At 37.7% G+C, this 20,490-nt stretch overlaps 1 protein-coding gene across 1 annotated transcript in view; it reads right to left on the bottom strand.

The window, feature by feature from the left end:
• LOC134381045 (phospholipid-transporting ATPase ABCA3-like) overlaps positions 1-20,490 on the bottom strand; it is a 180,436-nt gene that overhangs the window by 44,759 nt on the left and 115,187 nt on the right. Inside the window, exons 19-20 of the mRNA XM_063101131.1 lie at positions 7,615-7,867; positions 7,257-7,461 (exon numbers count right to left, since the gene is read on the bottom strand). Coding sequence (XP_062957201.1) covers positions 7,257-7,461; positions 7,615-7,867 — 458 coding nt within the window. The remainder of the gene's footprint in view (positions 1-7,256; positions 7,462-7,614; positions 7,868-20,490) is intronic.

The raw sequence follows: 20,490 nt of genomic DNA, 5'->3' as shown, positions 1-20,490 counted from the left end.
ATGTAATCCGTGAAGAAAGACAATTTTACCTCTTTGTTTTCAATTTGGATTTATTTTGTTTCTTTCCTTTATAATTCCTTTGGCTAGAACTTCCAATACTATGTCAAATAGATGTACTAAAAATGGACAAACTTGTTTTGTTTCTGATCACAGGAGGAATGCCTTCAGTCTTTCATTGTTGAGTATATGGGTTTGTTCCACTTCTCTGATGTTAGCTGTGGGTTTTTCATATATGCCTTTATCATTTTTAGGAAGTTTCCATCAATTCCTATATTGCTCAGGTTTGGGTTTTTTTTAATGAAAGAACGTTGCATTTTGTAAAATGCCTTTTCTGTGTTATTTGAGATGATAATGTAGTTTTTTCTCTTCATTTCATTAATATGGTATATTACATTGACAGATTTTCATATGTTGAACCATTCTTTCACTTCAAGAATAAATCCCATTTGGTCATGCTGTATATAATCCTTTTAGTATACTGCTGAGTTTGGTTTGCAAGCATTTTGTCAAGAAATTTTGCATCAGTATTCGTAAGGAATATTGGTCTGTAGTTTATTTTTTTGGTAGTGTCTTTGACTTTGGTATCAGTGTAATGCTGGCCCTGTAGAATGAGTTTCACAATGTTTTTTCTTCAATTTTTTGGAAGAGTTGTACGTTAGGATGTATGAAGGATGTATGTTAATTTATTTTTAAACATTTGGTAGAATTCACCAGTGGTCCAGGGCTTTTCTTTTTCAGGAGGGTTTTGATTACTGACTCAATTTCCTTACTAGTTATAGATCTGCTCATATTTTATACTTCTTCACAAGTCAGCATTGATAGGTTGTGTGTTTCTAGAAACTTGTCCATTTCATCTAGGTGATTGAATTTGTTGGAACACAATTTTTTATATTTCTTTTAATACTTTTTAATTTCTGTAAAATTGGTAGTAATGTCTTCACTCCCAATTATAATTTTAGTAATTTAAGTCATTTTTTTCTTAGTCAGTCTAGCTAAACTTTTGTCAATTTCGTTGATCTTTTCAAAGAAACAACTTTGGAGTTTAATGATTTTTTTCCCATTGTTTTCCTATTCTCTTCTTTGGTTCTCTCTCCTAATCCTTATTATTTTCTGTCTTCTTCTAGATTTAAGACTACTTTGCTCTTTTTTTTCTAGTTCTATAAGGTTCTTTTTAAATATAAGCATTTACAGCTAATTTCCCTCTAAGCACCACATTTGCTGCACCCCATAAGTTTTGATATATTGTGTTTCCATTTTCATTTGACTGAAGGCATTTTCCCACTTCCCTTGTGATTTCTTCTTTGACTCATTTGTTAAGATTATGCTGTTACATTTCAACATTCTTGTAAATTTTACATTTTTCTTTCTGTTTTTGACTTCTAATTTCATTACACTGTGATCAGAAAAGATATTTGGTATAACTCCAATATTTTTATATTTATTAAGACTTTCCCCCTCACTTCCAGAATCCCCCCTACCCCCCCAAAAGACATTTTTTGTGTGGTTTAACATATGCTCTATCTTGAAAGATGTTCCATGTTCACTTGAGAAAAATATGTATTTTCCTGTTGGGTGGAGTGTTCTATATATGTTAGATCCATTTGGTTTAGAGAGTTGTTTAATTCCCTATTTCCCTTACTGATCTCCTGTTGGTAGTATTATATATTATTGATTGTCTGATAGTGTACTCTTAAACTATGAGTGTAGAACTATTTCTTTAATTCTGCCATATTTGCTTTATGTATCTTGGAGTTCTGACGTTTGGTACATGTATGTTCATAGTTGCTATATTTTCTTGGTTATTGACAATATTATTAATATATAATGTATGTCTTTATCTCTTGTAACACTTTTTGACTTAAATTCTATTTTATCTGATATTAGAATAATCACTTAAGCTCTCTGTTTGCATGGAATATCTTTGTCTACCCTTCCACTTTCAACCTATTCATGCCTTTAGATCTAAACTGAATATAGCTGGTAGCTATATTATGCTTTCTAAAAATCCATTCTTCTAATCTATGCCTGTTGACTGGATAGTTTAATTAACTTACATTTAAAATAATTACTGAGAAGGAAGGACTTATATTTTCCATTTTGCTATTTTTTTTCTGTAACTCTTATGGCTTTTTGCCCTTCATTTCCTCTATTACTGCTTTCTTTATAGTTTATTTAATTTTTTGCAATGACACATTTTCAATCCCTTGGTTTTTTCCTTTTGTGTGTATTCTACAGATACTTTCTTATAATATCATGAGTTAAAAATAACATCCAAAGTTATAATAATCCAATTTGAATTGATACCAACTTAACATATAAAAATTCAACTCTGATCAAGCTCCTCCCCTTTCTTTATGTCACAAATTATGTCTTTATACATTGCACCCAATACCATAGATTTATAACCATTTGTTCTGTGTTTGTGTTTTAAATTCTGTATAAAAAAGCAGAGTTACAAACAGAAATTACAGAACACTGGCATTGTGAACTAAGTGTTTGTGGTCCACCAAATTCTTATCTTGAAGCCCTAAGCTCCAAAGTGATGGTATTTGGGAATACAGTTTTAGAAGGTAATTTTTTGGTGACTATTGTAGATGAGCTTGCTTTCTTGATTTCTTTTTCTGTTAGTTTGTTATTGGAATATAAAAATCCTACTGATTTTTGTATGTTGATTTTGTATCCTGCAACTTTACTGAAATTGTTTATTAGCTCTAAGAGTTTTTTGGTAGAGTCATAACGTTTTTCTATATAAGGATCATGTCATTTGCAAACAGAGACAGTCTGTCTTTGTCTTTTCTAGTCTGGTTACCTTTCATTTCTTTCTTTTGTCTGACTGCTCTGGCTAGTACTTCCAATGCTATGTTAAGTAAGAGTGGTGAGAGTGGGCATCCTTGTCATGTTTCTGTTCTTAAGGGAGACGCTTTCAGCTTTTCCCTATTCAGAATGATATTGGTGGTGGGTTTGTCATATATGGCTTTATTGTGTTGAAATAATTTGCTGAGAGTCTTTATCATGAAGGATGCCGAATTTTGTCAAATACTTTTTCTGCATCTATTGAGATATCATATGGCTTTTGTCCTTGAATTTGTTGAAGTGGTGTATCACATTTATTGACTTGTGTATGTTGAGCCATCCTTGCATCCCTGGGATGAATCCCACTTGATGATAGTGTATAATTTTTTGGATGTGTTGCTGTATTCTGTTTGCTAATATTTTGTTGAGGATTTTTGTGTCTATGTTCATCAAATATATTGGCCTGTAGTTTTCTTTTTTTGTTGTTTTATCTTTGTCTGGTTTTGATATCAGAGACATGCTGGCATCAGTATGAGTTTGAGAGAATGGCCTATGTTTCAATTTTTTTGGAATAGTTTTAAGAGAATTGGTGTTTATTCCTCTATGAAGGTTTGGTAGGATTCAACAGTAAAGCCATCCGGTCCTGGGCTTTTCTTTGTTGGGAGACTGTTGATTATTACTGCTTCAAACTCATGGCTTGCTATTGGTTTTTTCAGGTTTTCTTTTTCTTCTTGGTTCAGAGTTGGTAGCTTGTATGTGTCCAGAAATTTGTCCATTTCCTCCAGGATTGTAAATTTGTTGGTGTATAGTAGTTCATAATAGTCTCTAATGATTCTTTGTATTTCTGTGGTATCAGTTGTAACCTCTCTTCTTTCATTTCTGATTTTTGCTATTTGGGTCTTATCTGTTCTTTTTGTCTATGTTGTTTATCAGCTCAAAAAATCAACTTTGTGTTTCATCGATCTTTTTCATCTTTTTGGGTCTCTATTTCATTTAGCTCTGCTCTGATCTTAATTATTTCTTTCCATCTACTAATTTGGGGATTGGATAGTACTTGTTTTTCTAGTTCTTTGAAGCATAGCATTAGGTTGTTTATATGAAATCTTTCTATTCTTTTGATGTGTTTATTACAATAAACTTCCCTCTTAGTATTGCTTTTGCAGTATGCTACAGGTTTTGGTATGGTATGTCTTTATTTTCATTAGTTTCAAGAAATTTTTTTATTTACTGTTTAATTTCTTCTGGGACCCATAGGTTGTTCGGGAGCATGTTGTTTAATTTCCATGTGTTTGTATAGTTTCCTGACTTTTGCTTGTTATTGATTTCTAGTTTCAATCCATGTGGTCTGAAAAGATAGTTGAAATTACTTCAGTATTTAAAAATTTGCTGAGACTTGATTTGTGACCTAACATGTGGTCCATCCTGGAGAATGCTCTATGTGCTGATGAGAAGAATGCATATTCTGTAGTTGTTGGATGAAATGTTCTGTATATATCTGCCAAATTCAATTGGTAAAGTGTAGTTTAAATCTTGTGCTTCTCTGTTGATTTGCTGCCTAGATAATCTGTCCAATACTGAGAGAGAGAGGTGTTCAGGTCACCAACAGTTATCGTATTTGGATCTATTTCTTTCTTTAGGCCTAATAGTGTTTGCTTTATATATCTGGGTGCTCTGGTGTTGGGTGCACTGTGGTGGTGGCTGCTGCTATTGTGGTGGGCCATCCTCAGGAAAGAAGTGGTGGCAGTCTGTTCTTGTGGCAGTGGTGGCTGTGGTGGACCACCCATGCTGTGGCAGTGTCTGTGGCAGTGGTGGTCTGCCCATTTGACATTACTCCACAATCCTGCCATCTGTCAGTGGGGGCTGCCCTCTGCTCCTGAGGTCCCTGCACTCCTGCATTCATTGCAACACTATCCACAATAGCCAAGAGATGGAATCAATCTAAATGCCCATCAACAAATGAATGGATTTAAAAAAAAAAATCCATTATTGTATATATACACAATGGAATATTATTCAGCTATAAAATAAAATGAAATCCTGTCATTTGTAGTAACATAGATGGAATTGGAGACCATCATGTTAAGTGAAGTAAGCCAGGCACTGAAATACAAATACCACACGATGTCACGCATATGTGGAACCAAAAAAAAAAAAAAAAGCACTCATTGAAGAAGGGAGTAGAATAATGGTTACCAGAGGAGAGGAGGAGAGGGATGGGGGTTGGGAGGGTCAAGGGAGGAGAAGTGGTGAACTAACCTGCTGTCTACTCTAAGTGAATCATTGAGCAGTATATGCATGTACTGAAACAACACGTTGTACCCCACAATATGTACAATTGAATGTTAAAAAATTTAAGAAAGGAGAAAGAGGAACATAAAATAGGTCATTGAGATAGAAAAAGAATAAGATAATAATGTAAACCAAAATATGTAAATGCTTCTTTACTCTAATTGTAAGGCTAAGATTGCCAGCCTGAAAAACAAAACTAACACCAACTGTGTACTACTTACAAGAGACACTTTAAATATGAGACCCAGAAAACTGAATGTAAAAGAATGGAAAAACAAAACCCAAGAGCACAGTAATCAAAGAAAATTAGGGTAGCTATACTAGTACCAGAAAAAATATTTTAAGGCTAGAAACTTTACAGTAGATATAAAAAGGGAAATGGCATTATAATAAAAGGGACAATTCGTTAGGAAAACAAAATTCTAAATAGGAATGTATCCTTTAATACATAAAGTATATGAAGCAAACTATATGAAGAAAAATTTCAAACCATATAAAAACTTTACAGAAAAAAAAATAAGCAAGTAGGCAAAATATCAGTAACAGAGATCTGAGCAGCACAATAAACAAAACTAACTTAATAGAATATGTAGAACAATACCCCAAATAATATCAGGATATCTATTCTTATCAAATGCCCGTGGAATGTTTATGAAAACTGACCACATGCTGGGTCATAAAACATGACTCAACATATTTCAAATGACTAAATATTCACATTATATTCTCTGATAAAAGTGGTGTTAAGCTATGAATACATTTGCAAACTGCTTAGAAAGCAAAACATACATTTCTAGGAAAACTTACGGTTCTTTTGGAAACTAGGGGTGGAATTGAATGATAATGAATAAATGACATATCAAACCTATAAGATGCAGCTAAAAAATGTAGATGATCAAAAGTTTTATGTTTTGTTTGTTTGTTTGTTTAACCAAATGATCTTGATGCCCCACCATGAATGCATGCGGTGGGGAGGAGGTGTTTATGGAGAACAGAGGAGGGAGATCATGGAGCTAGAGGAAATGCTACATTAGCTACTCCATTTAGTTCCTGTGATGACAGAAATTATTAGTGACTCTCACAAGGTTGGTGGTTTGTCCTTGCCCTGCTAAGTTTATACCTGGTAAGCTGTCAGAACAGAATAGCACTGAGCTCCTTGTCTACAGTAATGCATGTGACAACAGACAGAAAGAACATCACGTTGATTTCTGTACCCTGGAGCTCTCTGTATATGAGAGTTGCTAACCCCACCACTTCCAGCCTCTAATCTCTTCCATCTGTTCTAGCTTGTAGGATCTTAGCTCTCTCTTAGAATCAAAAGTCCCCACTGGCCAACCTTACAGCCCCATGGTAAATGATGATAAGTGTCCTATTGGCCATGGGTGCCAACACACCTGGCTTCCAGGCCCTACATCTCACTTAAGAGAAATGAATGGGTTTGCTTTAACGTTTACAGTGGTCTCTCATTTACCCTTTCCATGGGATAGGGGCATTGCTGTGGAAGAGAAAAAGATACCAGATGTAGAATAGGAAAAGAAAGTAACAAGCATAAACAAACCAAAAATTTTCTTCTGACTCTATTTATTGAAGAGTACTTATTCAACATCTACTCAATACTCAATATCTGTTTAATAATCTATATATTCATTCCAAAAAGTTGACACACACACACACACTCTCACACAAATACTTTGAATGATTTGTAGCACAAATTTAAAATATCTTGAGAGAAAATGCCAAAACTGAGCATGAATATCTCTTATATATTAAGAAATCACAACAGATGACAAAATATACAGAAACACTAGGAGCAGGAAAAAAAAATCTGTAAAATATTTGTCTTTGTTTAGTTTTGTCTTTGTCATCTATTGTGACAGGTTATAATCTTCCTTATTTACAGCAGCTTTGGGGCCAGTACTGGTGAGCAGGCATGGCAGAAGCTAGCTCAAGGGATGCATTTCTGTTTTAGCAGACAAGACATTTTATTTAAAAGGAGAAATGCAAGGGAGAAAATTTCATTGTGAGGCATATCCCACGATGTATTCTCTGGCATAATGAGCCAAAATATTTTCATCTCTCTTGAGAGATTTAGATTTAGGTTTATATTAGCCAAGTAGAAATTTTCTGGGGTGTCGACGGGACTGAACCCTCAAGACACCTTGTCTGACACTCACCAGTAGCAAGCAGCAGGCAATGAAGTAGATGGCGAAATCCCACAACAGAGCAGAGGCCCAGAAATTAATGACATAGACCCCAGTCACAAACTGAATGTGCTTTGCTCTAGTGATCCTCTCAGTCACTGTCAGGAGGCAGAAGCCATTGACCAAAATGTTCACACCAAAAAACAAATAAAGGGCTAACTGGAATCCAGAGGTATTGCTATAAAAAAATGAATAAAACAACAGATTTGGTAAAACAACAAAATAAAAAATACTAAGTGTGAGCAATAGTGTTTTATTAAGAACATGGTCAGATAGGAACATATTTAAAGCATAAAGTTTAATTCCAGTAAAAAAAAAAAGTCATACATACCGTTTATCTGGTTTAGTATTAGCAGGAGGTTTAGGCTGAGGTTTGTTGGATACTGTAATAGAAGCGTCTGGTCCAGAAAGTGACATAAAAATAATATTGTCTAACACTGCTAGGGATAACGATGATGAATGGTATGCCTCATTGTTGAACCAAAAGGTAAGTGTCTTGTTGACTGTAGCAGCCTCAATGGAAAGTGCAATAATACATGAGTAAATGCATTTTTGACTGTTTACTAAGTACTCCTGCAGGTCACCTGAAACAAGGAAATGATAACGGTCTTGAGCTGAGCACACAATACAGATCACTTACTATGCATCTTGGAGAGGGAGAACCCAATATTACCTGACTGATGTATTTTCTCTTTCCAATGTCTCACAGTGGCTCTGACCCATATTGACCATTCACCTCAAGAACTCTATTCTATCACTAATCCACACAAACCTCACACCACTGAGCTCAATTTGACTGAGAAAACATAGTCCGCAAGGTATTAATTCCCTCAAATTTCTTTTCAGCTATCAAAACGTTTAGTCCTAACATTGCTTTGTAAAGACTTTCACTTCCAACTTTCACAGATTAGCTTTCAGAAAACCAAACCCTTGCTTAGTCTTTAAAGGCTGAATAAAATAAACACAAAGTAAACATGTTTAAAGTAATCAGAGAATTACCAAGACAGCTAGATTCGGAAGGGCAAAGATCTTAGAGAGAAAAAGCAAACTCACAGAATTAAGTCCAACAATCTATACCACTTTTCTTCTCCATATACTCGTAGAAATACAAGCAGAGTAGATTAAGATGGTAAGATGTATAGCAGAAAGTTGAGCAGAAAGCTACAGTTAACAAGAGACCTCAGAAGTTTTGTGATGCTGAGGAGGCAAAAATAGGAGTTTCAAGTTTACCCAAGCAGCCACAATACAAAAATCCAAGATCTCGAGAAAGGAGTTCATAGAAGTGAACCTTAAACTCTGTTTTAAGGTTGGCAAACTATAACCTGAGGCCTGTAACTTATGGCTCCTGAGCTAAAAATTATTTTTACATTTTTAATTGGTAGAAAAAGAAGAGGACAAGGAGAAGAAGTAGAAGATAAAAAAGATGATGATGATGAAGAATATAATGACACTGTATGTGCCCTCCCAAGTCTAAAATATTTACTGTATGGCTTTTTACAAAAACATTTTGTTGACTCCTGCTGTAGGGGTTGAAAAGAAAAAGAAAGGAAATAAAATTGTCCTATTCTTTTCCACTCAAATCACTTCCTGATTTCTAAAAGGATCAGGTGAAAGGTTAACAAGCAGGACAAAAAGTGATCCTTAAGAGGCCAAGAAGTTAAGCAGAGAAGTCTCTCCCTGCTGGAGACACAAAAATTAGAGTTCAGGCCTCACTTAGGACAAGGAGGTCTGGGAAATACTCCCAAACTTTCAAATGGAACTCCTGAAGGATTATAACCTAAGAGTAAAAGTGGAAAAAAAAGATTACATCAGGTCTTACAAAGCCTAAATAAGTATCCTATCTGCTCAATCCATGCTTTGATTAAAGTGATCTGTCCCTGAAATAACTGGTTGATCAAACAAATTAAGTCTCACAGGAGGATAACATTATCTAGAACCTCTATAGCATTTTAATGCAGTGTTCAACAATCAATAAAAAATTACAAGACATACTAATAAATGGGATCAAGAGAAGAAATAAATGATGAAAATATACAAACAGGTAATCTGGGTACTATGTGTTAAAGTAACTATTATTAGCATTTTAGCAAAAGAGAAGTTAAAAAGATTCACAAACAAACTCGAATCTGTAAAAAAAGAATCAAATAGAATATTCAGAAATTTTTAAAAAATTAACTGAACTTGAAAACTTAATGGTTTAATAGGAGATTGAACATAATTAAGGGAGGGGTATCAGTCTAGGATCAAACTAGGATATCAGTCAGTAGATAATATCTAAACTGAAGCAGGAAGAGAAAAAAAAGTTTTTAAAACATTGAAAAATATAAGACACACATTTGGAAAATAGCATAAAGACCTTAGATACTATCTACCTGTTATTGGAATCCCAGAAAGAGAGGAAAGAAAGAATTGGGAAGAAACAATATCTGAGGAGATAATGCCTGATATGTTCCCTACACTGGCAACAAACACAGAGCATGGATTGAGAAAGACAACAAACCCAGGCAGGAAAAATAGAAAGAAAATCACACCCTGGCATATCATGATAATCTCATGAAAACAAAATACAAACACAAGAAGAAAATTTTGAGAGCAGCCAAAAAGCAGCCTTTTTTTTTTTTGAATGGAACAACAATTAGTCTAATAGCTGGATTCTCAAAATAAATTATGAAAACCAGAAGAAAATTAAACTGACTTCCTTAAAGTGCTGAAAAAAATAACCATAAACCTAGAATTCTATACTACCTAGGAATATCTTTTTTAAAAAATGATGTGTTAAGAAACACAGAAACTGAGAGAGACTTTATTGCCAGAAGCCTGGACTAAAGTAAATACTAAGGAGAGTTCATCAGATAAAAGGAGACTCATACCAGACAGAAGGTTGAAAATGCAGTAAGAACACTAGAAGGTGTTCCTCCTGTAAAACTGTAACTTTGTACCCACTGATGAACCTCTCCCCCTCCCCTCCCTCTTACTCTTTCCAGCCTCTGGTAACCACTACTCTACTCTCTACTTCTATGAGATCAACTTTTTTAGATTCCCCAAATGAGTGAGATCATGTGGTAGTAGTCCTTATGTGCCTGGCTTATTTTATTCAACATAATGTTGAATAAAGTAAGTTGTAAGGCAAACATTTTTGCTGGAAATAAAGAAGAAAATCTCAAAATGATAAAACAATCACTCCATCATTTAGAGGGTATAACAATTCAAATTTCTAAGCACTTAATAACATAGACACACAAAGCAAAAATTGATAGAATTAAAGGGATAAACGCAAAGCATAAGGTATTAGTCCATTTTCCATCGCTCATAACATAATACCTAAAACTGGTTAATTTGTATAGAAAAGAAATTCATTTTTTACACTTTTGGAGGCTGAGAAGTCCAAGGTCGAGGGGGTCTGTCTTGTGAGGCCCTTCTTCATGGTGGGGACTCTTTGCAGAGTCCTGAGGTGGCACATAACATCAAATGGTGGGGGAGGTGGGCAGAGAGTGTGAAAATGCTCCCTTGCTCTCCTTATAAAGTGACTAGGACCACTCCTGTGATAACCCACTTATTCATTAACCCATTAATCCATGAATGGACTAATCCATTCATGAGGGCAGAGCCTTCACGATCCAATCACCCTCCAAAGGCCCCATTTCTCAATACTCCCACAGTGAGGATTAAGTGTCAATATGATTTGGGGGGACCATTCAAACTATAGCATGTAGTGAAAGATTTTAATGCACAGTTCAGTACTGGACAGACAAGAAACAGTCAGTAGAAGAATACAACAAATAATATATTTCAGACTCAGAAAACATGGCATCCAACAATTCCAGAATCCTATTTGTATGTGTGTGTGTGTGTGTGTGTGTGTGCATGTAGAACATTTACCAAAATGACTAAATCCTGGGTCATAAAGCAGGTCTTAACAATTTTCAAAGTACAGAAAACATTCAGAGCATATTCTCTAACCTAGTAGAGTTAGTGGTCAAGTAAGATTTGACCAGACGGACACAACTTCTGTTATAAAAGCTGTAACCTCTGATCAAAATACAAAACTAGCTGCCTGAAAGCACGGCAGAGTGAGATAAAGCATGTAGATGCTGGAAGGTCATTGATTCTTGGAGGAGAGTAGTTGCGCAGGACAAATCTCCCATTTGGCTGCTTTTATCCAGAGGTTAGAGCTTAGTTGGCACACCTGTGTGGTGGCTCAGGTGCCTGCAGAAAACATGCAGTCTTTTTGGCCGTGGCAATCAGAGAACAAATTTTGGAGCCTGTGTGACCACTGGAGAGAGAGGCAAGAATCCAACAAAGCAAAACCTCAAAATTAGGCATGCTAAATTCTGCCACGTGTAAAACAGACTCAAAGCACTTGGGCTAAAGAAAAAGGATTTTAACTAAGACTAGAGTCCAGCAAGCTTAATTGCTTGCTAAAACACAGACAAGATAAGAGACTCCAGAGTAAACACAAATTAGCATTCATAATGTCTAGGTAATAGTGCAAAATTACTCAACATATAAAGATTTGGGAAAAATGCCACCAATTCCTAAAGGAAATGCAAGCAATGGAAACCAACCCTAAGTTTATGCAGATGTTGAAATTAGCACACTAGAATTCTAAAACAGCTGTAACTACTCTCAATGATGAAAAATATTTACAATGCATTAAAATATAGAAAATATCAGAAAAGGGAAATAAGCAAAAATTCTACAACTAAAAAGAAATACAACATGTGAAATAAAAACTATATTGGTTGAACTTAGAAGAATAGAGATGTTAAAGGAGTGATACAGTGACCTGTAAACAGATCAACAGAATTGGCCAATCCAAAGAACAGAAAGGAAAAAGAAAAGATTAAAAAAAGAATGTTAGGACCTGTTGAGTAACATCAAAAACCAAATACAGGCACACCTCATTTTATTGTGCTTCACAGACACTGCATTTTTTTTTTTACAAATTGAAGGTTTGTGACAACCCTGTGTTGAGCAAGTCTATCAGTGCCATTTCTCAAACAGTGTGTGCTCATTTTGTGTCCCTGTGTCACATTTTGGTGTCACAATATTTCGAACCTTTTCATTATTGTTATATATGTTGTGGTGATCTGTGATCAGTGATTTTTGATGTTCCTATTGTAACTGTTTTGGGGCACCACGGACCATGCCCTTATAAGATGGCAAACTTAATCGATAAATGTTGTGTGTGTTCTGACTCCCCCACTGACTGGTTGTTCCCCCGTCTCTCTCCCTGTCCTTGGGCCTCCCTATTCCCTGAGACACAACAATATTAAAATTAGGCCAGATAATAACCCTACCATGGCCTGTAAGTATTTAAGTTAAAGAAAGTCACACATCTCTCACTTTAAATCGAAAGCTAGAAATATTTAGGCTTAGTGAAAAAGGCATGTTGAAAGCAAGACAGGCCAAAAGTTAGGACTCTTGTGCCAGTTAGCCAAGTTGTGAATGCAAATAAACAGTTGTTGTAAGAAATTAAAAATGCTACTCCAATGAACACACAAATGGTAAGAAAGGGAAACAGCCTTATTGCTGATATGGGGAAAGTTTTAGTGATCTGAATAGAAGACCAAACCAGCCACAACATTCCCTTAAGCCAAAGCATAATCCAGAGCAAGGCCCTAACTATTCACTTCTGTGAAGACTGAGAGAGGTGAAGAGTCTGCAGAAGAAAAGTCTGAAGCTAACAGAGCTTGGTTCATGAGGTTTAAGGAAAGAAGCTGTCTCCATAACATAAAGGTGGAGGGTGAAGCAGCAAGTGCTGATGTAGAAGCTGCAGCAAGTTATCCAGAAGATCTAGTTAACATCATGGACAAAAGTGGCTACACTAAACAACAGATTTTCAATGCAGACAAGACAGCCTTATATTGAAGAAGATGCCATTTCATAGCTAGAGAGGAGAAGTCAATGCCTGGCTTCAAAGCTTCAAAGGACAGGATGACTCCCTTGTTAGGGGTTAATGCAGCTGGTGACTTCAAGTGGAAGCCAAGGCTCATTTTCCATTCTGAATATCGTAAGACCCTTAAGAAAGATGCTATATCTACTTTGCCTGTGCTCTATAAATGGAACAACAAAGCACATCTGTTTATAGGATGGCTGACTAAATATTTTAAGCCTACTCTGGAAACCTACTTCTCAGAAAAAAATTCTTTTAAAATATTACTGCTCATTGACAATGCACCTGGTCACCCAATAGCTCTGATGATGTACAAGAAGATGAATGCTGTCTTCATGCCTGCTAAGAAAACATCCATTTTGCAGCCCACAAGTCAAGGAGTAATTTTTTTTTTTTTAATTTTATTTTGTCGATATACATTGTGGCTGATTATTGCTCCCCATCACCAAAACCTCCCTCCCTTCTCCCTCTCCCCTCCCCCCCAACAATGTCCTTTCTGTTTGCTTGTCATATCAACTTCAAGTAATTGTGGTTGTTATATCTTCTTCCCCCCCCCCCCGGTTTTGTGTGTGTGTGTGTGTGTGTGTGTGTGTGTGTGTGTGTGAATTTATTTATTAATTTTTAGCTCCCACCAATAAGCGAGAACATGTGGTATTTCTCTTTCTGTGCCTGACTTGTTGTTACCATCTAACCCCAGTTAGGATGGCTAAAATCCAAAAGACTCTGAACGATAAATGCCGGCGAGGTTGCGGAGAAAAAGGAACTCTCATACACTGTTGGTGGGACTGCAAAATGGTGCAGCCTCTATGGAAAATGGTATGGAGGTTCCTCAAACAATTGCAGATAGATCTACCATACGACCCAGCTATCCCACTGTTGGGAATATACCCAGAGGAATGGAAATCATCAAGTCGAAGGTATACCTGTTCCCCAATGTTCATCGCAGCACTCTTTACAATAGCCAAGAGTTGGAACCAGCCCAAATGTCCATCATCAGATGAGTGGATACGGAAAATGTGGTACATCTACACAATGGAATACTACTCAGCTATAAAAACGAATGAAATACTGCCATTTGCAACAACATGGATGGACCTTGAGAGAATTATATTAAGTGAAACAAGGAGTAATTTTGACGTTGAAGTCTTATTAAGAAAAACATTTCATAAGGCTATAGCTGCCGTAGATAGAGATTCTTCTAATGGATCTGAGTAAAGTAAGTTAAATCCTTCTGGAAATGATTCACCCATTAGAACATTTTTGACCCATTAGAACATTTTTGATTTATCAGAGGAGGTCAAAATATCAATATTAATAGGGGTTTGGAAGAAACTGATTCCAACTCACATAGATGACTTTGAGGGATACAGATGTTTTTCAGCATTTCTTTAGCTGCAAAATATTTTTAATTATGATATATAAATCTTATAAGTGGTATTAATTTGCATTTTCCTAAGGCTTAGTAATGTTGAACATTTTTTCATAAACTTATTGGCCATTTGTATGTTTTGAGAAACGTCTGTTTGGGTCCTTTGGCCATTTTTAAATCAGGTTATTTGTTTTCTTGCTATTGACTTGTTTGATGTATTCTGATATATCAAAGTATAGTTTGATATATTTGCTGTTTGTATAAAAGTAATATTCATTGAAAATGTGTAAAAATTCCTTGAACTGGATGAAAGACAAATTTACAAATTAAGAAAAAACCTCAGCAATTCCTCTGCAGTAAAAAAATAACTATATCTAAGAATACCATAATCTAAGTACTGGACAAAATGATAAAGGGCAATTCTTGAAAAAAACCAAAGTAAAATGATAGCACATTCAATGGAACAACAATTTGAATGACCAAGAATTTCAATGAATACCTGAAATGAATTAAACAATATCTGATGGAGTTTGGATGTGTTGTCCCCTCCAAAACTCATGTGGAAATTTGATCTCCAATGTGGCAGTGTTGGAAACTGATTGAGTCATGGGGGTGGATCCCTTATGAATGGATTCATGCTCTCCCTGGGGGGGGGGAGTAATGAGTGAGTTCTCACTCTATTAGTTCCCGCAAGAGCTTGTTGTTTAAAGGATCCTGACACCTCTCTCTCTCTCTCTTGCTTCCTCTCACCATGTGATCTGCTTGTACCCGCTGGCTGCCTGCCACTTTTCCACCATGAGTAGAAGCAGCCTGAGGCCTGTGCCAGATGCAGCTGTCCCAGAATCGTAAGCCAAACAAACCTCTCTTCTTTATAATTTATCCAGTCTCAGGTAATTCTGTTATAGCAACACAAAATGGACTAAAACAGAAAATTGGTACCAGGAGTGGGGTGTTGCTAAACAGATACCTGGAAATGTGGATGCAGTTTTGGTACTGGGTAATGGGCAAAGGTTGAATGAGTTTGGAGGACTTAGAAGAAAAGAAAAAGATGAGGGAAGGTTTGGAATTTCTTAGAGACTTATGTGGTGGCCAGCAAAATGCTGATAGAAATATGGACAGTAAAGGCCATGCAGATGATGAGGTCTCAGATAGAAATGAGGGACTTATTGGGAATTGGACAAAAGATAACCCTTGCTGCACCATAGCAAGGAACCTGGCTGCATGGTGTTCATGCCCTTGGACTTTGTGGAATTTGGAACTTAAGAGTTGCGAACCAGAGCATTTGGCCAAAGAAATTTCTAAGCAGCAAAGTATTCAGGAAGCTGCATGGCTACTTGTAACAGCCTATGCCGAGTTATGGTGGCAAAGGCATGAGGTAAAGCCAGAATTTAAAAGGGAAACAGAGTGTAAAGATTTGGAAAATTTGCAGCCTGGTCATGAGGTAAAGAAGTGGAGAGCAGGAGAACAATGCAAGGTTGAAGCAGATAAACTGTTTGCTAAAGACATTACCTTGGCAGTGAGGCAGCCAGATGCTAAGAACCAGGACAATGGAAAAAATGCCCTAGAGCCATTTGAGAAGTCTGGATGGGTGCCCCATCCATCATAGGCCCTGAGGCTTAGAAGGACTGAGTTGTCCCAGAGGACAGACCTGGGGTACAGCTGCTCTCGGGAACCTGCTCCCTGCATCCCACCTGCTCTGGCTGGAGCGGCCCGAAGTGTGGTTTGTGCAGCAGCCCTGGAGAGTAGAGGCCTGAAACCTCAGTGCTGTCCATGTTGTGTTAAGTCTGCAGGCTGGGAGGACATGAGAGCAGTGGAGGTGTGGCAGCCTCCACTCAGATTCCAGAGTATGTATGGAAAAGCCTGGGGACTGAGGCAGAGACCTGCCACAGGGGTGGTGCCACCACAGAAACCATCTACTAGAGCAATGCTGAGCAGGAATGTGGGGTCATATCACCCACAGAGAGCCCCCACCATGGAAATGTCTAGTAGAGCCAAGACTGCTTCTGCCGGGACTCCAGAACTGCAGGGCCATGGGTAACGTGCAACACCAGACTGGAAAAGCTGCAGGCACCAGTGCTGCCCACTGAGCTGCACCTGGCAGAGCTGTGGAAGTGAGGTTGCCCAAGGCTTTGGGGGCTCAGATGCCCAATTGTGCCCAGGATGCAGGACTTGGAGTCAAAGAACATTATTTTGGAGCTTTAAGACATAATGTCTGCCCTGCTGGGTTTCAGACTTGTTTGGGGCCTGTTTTTCCTTTTGTCTGGCTTATTCCTCCCTTTTGGAATGGGAATGTATACCCAATGCCTGTTCCACCATTGTATCTTGGCAGTAGATAAATTTGGTTTTGACTTTTACAGGTTCACAGCTGGAAGGACTTTTGCTTTTGGTCTCAGAGGAGACTTTGGACTTTTGAGTTGGTGCTGGAACAAGCTAAGACTTTTGGGACTGTTGGGATGGAATGATTGTATTTTGTATGTGAGAGGAACATGAGTTTTGGGGGGCCAGGGGTGGAATGATGGAGCTTGGATGTGTTGCCACCTCCAAAACTCATGTGGAAATTTGATCCCCAATGTGGCAGTATTGGAAACTGATTGAGTCATGGGGGTGGATCCCTTATGAATGTATTAATGCTCTCTCTGGGTGGGGAGAGTAATCAATGAGTTCTTGCTCTATTAGTTCTCACGAGAGCTTATTGTTTAAAGGACCCTGGCACCTCCTCTCTCTCTCTCTCTTGCTTCCTCTCACCATGTGATCTGCTTGTACCCGCTGGCTGCCTGCCACTTTTCCGCCATGAGTAGAAGCAGCCTGAGGACCGTGCCAGATGCAGCTGTCCCAGAATCGTAAGCCAAATAAACCTCCCTTCTTTATAAATTACCCAGTCTCAGGTAATTCTGTTATAGCAACATAAAATGGACTAAAACAATATCTTTACAGTGCTAAAAGAAGAAGAAAAAACTATTAACCAAGAACTTCTGTTCAAGGATGAAGGCAGAACTACATCACCAAAAATAATGGAGAAGGTAACTGCAGGGCTGTGTCCCTCCACATAAGCAACTAATAAGCTGGCAAAAATAGAATCATTTCTTTGCAGAACTCTGCAATCTAGTCAAAAGCTTATAACAACCAGAGTAAAGCTTACTGAAGAAATTATTTTATGGCCCAACAATTGTACTCCTAGGTATTATATCAAACAAATAATAAATAAAAACAGGTATTCAAGTAAAAACTTGGAGATAAATGTTCATTGCAGCACTATTCACAACAGAGAAACGGTCCTAGCAATCAACGTGTCCATTAACTGATGAATGGATAAACAAAATGTGGTATATCCACTCAATGAAATATAACTTAGTCATAAAAAGAAATGAACTACTAATACATGGTACAACATGAATGAAACTTGAAAACATAAGTGAAGAAATCCAGACATGAAAGGTCACATATTTTATGTTTACATTTATTTTAAGTATCTAGAGAAAAATCCTTAGAGACAGAAGCATATTAGTGGTTCCGGGAGCTGTGGGAGAGAAAAATAAGAGTGACTGCCTTAAGGGGTAGTGGATTTTGCTTTGGGTCATTGTTGGGCCCATTTTTAAGAGCAAACATTATCTGTGAGCCACATGGTGCCTATGGGTGGAGGATGAAGATGGCGCCCGCGGGAAGTAGGGGAGGCATAACCCAAGATAGCTCCAAAAGTTTTTATTGGTCCTCCAGTATTTCCACAGTCGTGAACCCTGTGTGATCACTATGCTCAACATATTAGTACAAAATGCATGCCCACATGATCCTTTAATTGATTGGTTAGTTCATGGAAAGCCCCTACTTGCTTGCTTATATAAATTGCAGTGTAACGGCAATAAAGTGGAACTGCCCTGAAAGAACCCCTGCTGCGCCTGAGTGTCTCTTTCACAGGGCTGGGTTGGCGGGCAGCAGGCTCACTTTTCCCCGAGATCCCTCGGTCTCAACACCGGGGGTAATCCTGTTGGCTCCTTCTCCTTCTGGGTCTGCCGGAGGACCCCAGGCGAGTCCCTGCAGGTCATTGGAATGCCTTGCAACTAGATAGTGGTAATGGTTGCAAATCACTGTGAATGTACTAAATGCAACTGAATTGTACATTTTGAAATGATCAAAGTTGTCAATTTTATAGTATGTAAATTTTACCTCAATAAAGAAACAATAAAGTGAAAAATATTTTTAGATTAAAGAAAAATCCAAGTTGGTCAAAAGCAGACCAGAGCTACAAAAAATGTTAAACTAAAATCTTTGAGTGGAAGAGGAATATTACAAGACATAATTCAGATTTTCAGTAAGAAATAAAAAGCATACAAATGATAAATTTCTAGATATACATAAAAGACTATCTCTTTATTTTTCCTCTTAATTTCTTTAAAATGCCTTTTACTGCTTCAAGCAAAAACTGACAATGATTTGGAGATTTATAATGTCTGTAGATATAATATTATGATACCTATATTATCAAAAGATAAAGAGATGGAGATTTTACCTATATGGTTGCAATGTTTAAACATTTCATCTTGTATGTGTTACAATATAAACTCTAAGCATACTCTAACAAATAAGAGGTGTATATTGTAACTCCTATGGCAACACTTAAAATAAACACAAAGAAGTATAGCTAAAAAGCCAATAGAAAGATTAAAATAGATTTCAAAATGTCAAAATATATCTAACAAAAATACAGAAAAGCAGGAGTAAAAGAACAAAAAAGTGAAGGAGAAACAACCAGAAAACAAATAATAAAATGACAAACCTAAAGTAACCATATTGATAATTATATTAAATACTAACACATTAAACATTCCAGTTAAAAGCAAGGTCAAAATAAATTAAAAGCAAGATCCAATTTTATGCTATCTAACATAAATTCCCTTTAAATATGAAAACAGATAAATCGAAAATAAATGAAGGGTAAAAGATATGTAAGATAAACAGTACGGCTCTCCCTCTGCGGTTCTCTGGTGGGGCTGGTGGTGTGGTGCGTCCCTGGCCAGTGTTGGGAGGGCAAGGAAGTACGGGCAGGCCGACTGTCACTCCACCACACCCTGGACTCCGGCCCCCGGTAAACTTCCTGTTACTGGGAGGCAGATACCATCTCTGCGGCCACCAGTTTGGAAAAAAGCCTAACGAATTTCTGGTTGGGAATAGTGTGGTAGGAGAGTTCCCAGGTCCGCTTGAACCTGCCAGAGAGCAGGCAGCAGGCGGGCACTAGACTCGGTTTATACCAGGGGGATACAAAGGTGAACAAGACCCGAGAAAGATCTACACAGTGCTACAAAGGCACTCAGAGCAACCGGTCGTCTGTGCCTAGCAGAAACCTGGTAGACTTCCTGGGCGAGGCGGTGCCGAGCAGGGTCTTGAAGGCCCAGCTGACAGACAAGGGTTGCAGAAGACACAACCCAGCCCAGAACAGTGCGCACAGAGGGGGGAGACGTGCGGCCAGGGAGGCGGAGACTCGACAGAAACCACACACCCGGTGGGGTCGCCACTGCACGATCTAACAGCCTGGGCCAGAGCACACGGAATGGGGAGAAGTCCTGCACAGGAAGTGAAAGCTCAACAGAGATCACACACCCTGTGGTACGTTGATCCACCAGCCCAGCAGGGTCCAAGCTGATCAGAAAGGTGGCTCCCCGGAGAAGCCCAAGACCCGAGGCAACCACACACACAAGGCACTAGAGGCCAACTGAGCAGTCACGGAGGGAGCCATACCAAATTGGCAACCACAGCAAAATCCTAGTTAGTCATTAGTCTCAAACCGGTGGACTGTGAAACCCCCTGCCACAATGAATAAACACCAAAAAAAAGATACCAGAAATACAAAAAATCAAGAAAGTACACCACCAAAAGTTAATAAATCCCAAACTCTAGATCCTATAGAACAAGAAGCCCTTGAAATAACTGACAAGGAATTTCGAGTGATA

Source organism: Cynocephalus volans, chromosome 6 (genome assembly GCF_027409185.1).
Source record: "Cynocephalus volans isolate mCynVol1 chromosome 6, mCynVol1.pri, whole genome shotgun sequence".
In the NCBI taxonomy this organism is placed as follows: domain Eukaryota; kingdom Metazoa; phylum Chordata; class Mammalia; order Dermoptera; family Cynocephalidae; genus Cynocephalus; species Cynocephalus volans.
Note: the sequence above shows the minus strand (reverse complement) of the source record. Positions and strands in the feature narration are given on the sequence as shown.